General features: G+C 42.5%; 1 protein-coding gene across 1 annotated transcript; it reads right to left on the bottom strand.

The window, feature by feature from the left end:
* Positions 1-233: 233 nt before the first annotated feature.
* On the bottom strand, positions 234-1,982 carry LOC118100612 (tripartite motif-containing protein 16-like). Its single transcript, XM_047338242.1, has 2 exons — positions 947-1,982; positions 234-883 (listed from the first exon to the last, which is right to left on the bottom strand). Exons 1-2 carry the CDS (start codon positions 1,980-1,982, stop codon positions 321-323), a joined length of 1,599 nt encoding a protein of 532 aa, XP_047194198.1. The 3' UTR covers positions 234-320.
* Positions 1,983-3,521: the final 1,539 nt, after the last annotated feature.

Raw genomic sequence — 3,521 nt, forward strand, 5'->3', positions numbered from 1 at the left:
ACAAATAATCAGCTCATTGATGAGGATCAGGATCAGTACAGGTTCTAAAACATCACAGAACCTGATTTCTACATTGATTTAGAAAACAACAGCAACATTAGTTCTTTCAAACACATTCATGTCAGTGTATTTATAGATTTCTGTCTTTACAAAGTGAGAACTAAATACGTGTGATAAAGGAAGGTCAGTGTTTGATTGACAGCTGATCTCTGCTCGGAGCAGAAACGTCACCACGACGAACTTTGATCAACAAACATGGAGACAAAAGAAGTTAAAGATTTAAACACAGAATCTAAATCACTGCTTTTAATGACTCGAGTCTATTTGAGTTTAAACAACTCAGCTGTTTCTCCATCCCAATAAACCCCAACTCCAGCATGGAGAGGCTGAGTGAATGTGGTCTGGACTCTGAGGAGGAGAGTCATGGTGTCAGAGACGCTGTAGAAGGACAGAACACCTGCACTGTGATCCAGGTACACTCCTACTCTGGAGGACAGAGGATCTGACACTGGAGTGTTGATGCTGTTGTAAGAAAAGTTATAACTTTTTCCAATACAAGATAATAACCAAGATTTGTCATTTAATCCAAATCCACATTCATCTGAGTTTCCTGCTCTTCTGATATTCTTATATGTGACTGCTACACCAACTCTTCCTCCTCTCCTCATCTTCACCTCCCAGTAACAACGTCCAGTCAGACTCTCTCTACTCAGGACCTGAGGCCAGTAAGTGAATCTGTCTGGGTGATCAGAATAAGACTGTTCTTCTATCATATGTGTTACTTTTCTGTTTCCCTCAGATAATAACAGCTCTTTGTGTGCTGTGTTTGGATCCAGTGTGATTTCCTGTGAATATTTTAAGAAGTCAGCTCTGGTCTCTGGCTCTGGTTGTGGCAGTAAAACATCCACTTGAGACATAATCTGTAAAATCTCTGTCTCTGTCTCACTCAGAATGTCCTGTAGTCGACCTCTGACCTGTGACACAGCTGCTGTCACGTCCTCAAAGTTCCTCAGAGGACGGATCCTGATGCTGGATGAGTGTGTAGATTCACCGAGTGGTGACAGTGAGGGGTAGTTGTGTTGAAACTGGTTGTGATCCTCTGTGTCTGAGAGCTGCTTCACTTCATGGTCTTTCCTCTTCAGCTCAGTGATCTCCTGCTCCAGTCTCTCCTGAAGCTCTCTGACTCGACTCACTTCAGTTTCCTGCTGGGATCTGATCTGCTGCTTCGCGTCAGGGCTTCTTTTCTCCAGCAGACGGATCAGCTCAGTGAAGATCTTCTCACTGTCCTCCACTGCTTTATCAGCAGAGCCATTGACGGCCTCCTCCTCCTGTGGAAGCAGCTTCACATCTTTCTCTCTGTCCTGGACTCTCTGCTGGATTGTTTGTCTCCTCAGCCCGAGCTCGCTCTGCCTCTCAGTCCTTTCTGCTGCAGCTGACACTGTGTCGTGGTCTTTATGTTCATCCACAGAGCAGAGATAACAGATACACTGCTGATCAGTGCGGCAGAACATCTTCATCACCTCATCGTGACGAGAGCAGATGTTCTCCTGGAGCTTCTCCGAGGGCTCCACCAGCTTGTGCTTCTTCAATGGAGCTGACTGAAGATGAGGCTGGAGGTGTTTTTCACAATAAGAGGCCAAACAAACCAAACAGGACTTGAGAGCTTTCAGTTTTCTCCCAGTGCAGACATCACAGGCCACATCTTCAGGTCCAGCAGGAGCAGCTTGGAGTCCAGTCTTCTTCAGCTCCTCCACTAAATCAGCTAACATGGTGTTTTTCCCCAGGACAGGCCTCGGTGTGAAGGTCTGTCCACACTGAGGGCAGCTGTAGCTTCCTCTCTCCTCCTCTTTGTCCCAGTGGGTGTTAATACAGCTCAGACAGTAGCTGTGTCCACAGCCAGTAGTCACCGGATCCTTCAGTGGATCCAGACAGATCCAACAGCAGAATCTTTCTCTGTCCAGTTGATTTTCTTTCTGCTCCATTTCAGCTGGTGCCAGTGACTGCAGAATAGTTTCACTTCCTCTGAACAGAAACAGATCTCTGCTGCTCCCTCTCTCCTTCACTTCGTCTTTTTACCACGTTTTAACACACTACTGAAAAGAGCAACAGTATGGTCTTACCTCTCCTCACCAGTGTTGCCACACTGTTTAAAGGCGTTTGCGTTCTCTTATTATATTATATTATTAAAGAGTAAAGTTGTGTTTTTATATTATGTGTGCCTTAGTGGTATATATCACTAGTTAGGGCCCGAGCACCGAACAGAGTGGGAGACAGTGAGACAATGAGGCCCTATTGAAATTGAAAGAAATTTTATTATTATTATTATTATTATTATTATTATTTCCCTTTGGGGGGCTTTTTCAGGGCCTAGACATGCTCAAAAAATCATGAAACTTTGCAGGAAATTCAAGGCCTACGGATATTTTACTATTCTGGAGTAATTTGAAATGGGTGTGGCAAAATGGCTCAACAGCGCCCCCTGGAACGCAACCCCTAGGTTTCCCTTCGACCCATCTTCACTAAAATCGGAACACAGGTGTGTCAATGACCAGACAAACGTCAAAAAAGTCTCAAGGGGCATTTCGAAAAACATAACAGAAAGCCCGCCATTTTGGCCATATTTATCATTATGTTTCACAACGTGTTCTTGTGCAGATAAGTTATTGCCGATGATAGGACCAAGCTAATAAAATAAAATAGTTTTCTTTATTTTTTAACAATTTCTATTTTATGAAGTTATTCTAAAAAGAATTATATAATAGCACACAACAAAGCAAATCAACCTTTAGAAACCTCTGAAATTGATAGAGAGAATCTTTCTGTCGCTCCATACTAATGCAGGTTTCATTGGCCAACATTAATAAAACCATATTTCAGATTCTGTCCAGCAGGAAAGGGTGGAGATAAAATTGAAACTTTAAAAAACGTGTGTTAAAAGCAGACAGATTAACAGAAGATGCTGCTGCTGTGAGGAGAAATGGCAGACAGACATAAAAGGGAAGTAGCAGAGTTCAAGTTGAGTTTTGATTTGAATCAAAAGTCAAACTTGCCGTCTGATAAAAATTCTTGTCAGTCTAACAGAGACAGTATCTTTGGGTATCTCAAGGTAATTTGGTGGATACATTCTACAGACACACACATGGGCTTTGAGCCCAACGTTGCTGCTTCATGGTGAAATGTGTGGATAAAGTGCTGGGAAACAGAGTAGGAGGAAGACGAGACCAGATTTAAAATACTTAAAGGTTCTGAGTCTAGAATTAATTGACATCTAGTTGTGAAGTTGCATGTTGCAGCTGAATACCCCTCACTTCACCCTCCCCTTCCAAACATGAAAGAGAACCTGTGGTTGTCATAAAAACCAGACTGTAAAAACATGGCGGCCTCCGTAGAGAGGACCCGCTCCCTATGTTGAGAAGTATTTAAATATAAAACAACAAGAAAACAACAATTTGTACAATTTAGATTATTACACACTAGTGAAAACATCACCAGGATTATTTTCTATTTAATTTCTGTCAAAA

The sequence above is a fragment of the Hippoglossus stenolepis genome, chromosome 21 (assembly GCF_022539355.2).
Source record: "Hippoglossus stenolepis isolate QCI-W04-F060 chromosome 21, HSTE1.2, whole genome shotgun sequence".
Taxonomy (NCBI): Eukaryota; Metazoa; Chordata; class Actinopteri; order Pleuronectiformes; family Pleuronectidae; genus Hippoglossus; species Hippoglossus stenolepis.

What these genes read in the sequence shown, in the direction of transcription:
- LOC118100612 (XM_047338242.1), bottom strand. Translation starts at nt 1,982, where the DNA reads ATGGAGCAGAAAGAAAATCAACTGGACAGAGAAAGATTCTGCTGTTGG. An exon ending in TCGACTACAGGACATTCTGA is followed by an intron (nt 884 to 946) that starts GTGAGACAGAGA and finishes TGCCACAACCAG; the next exon opens with AGCCAGAGACCAGAGCTGAC.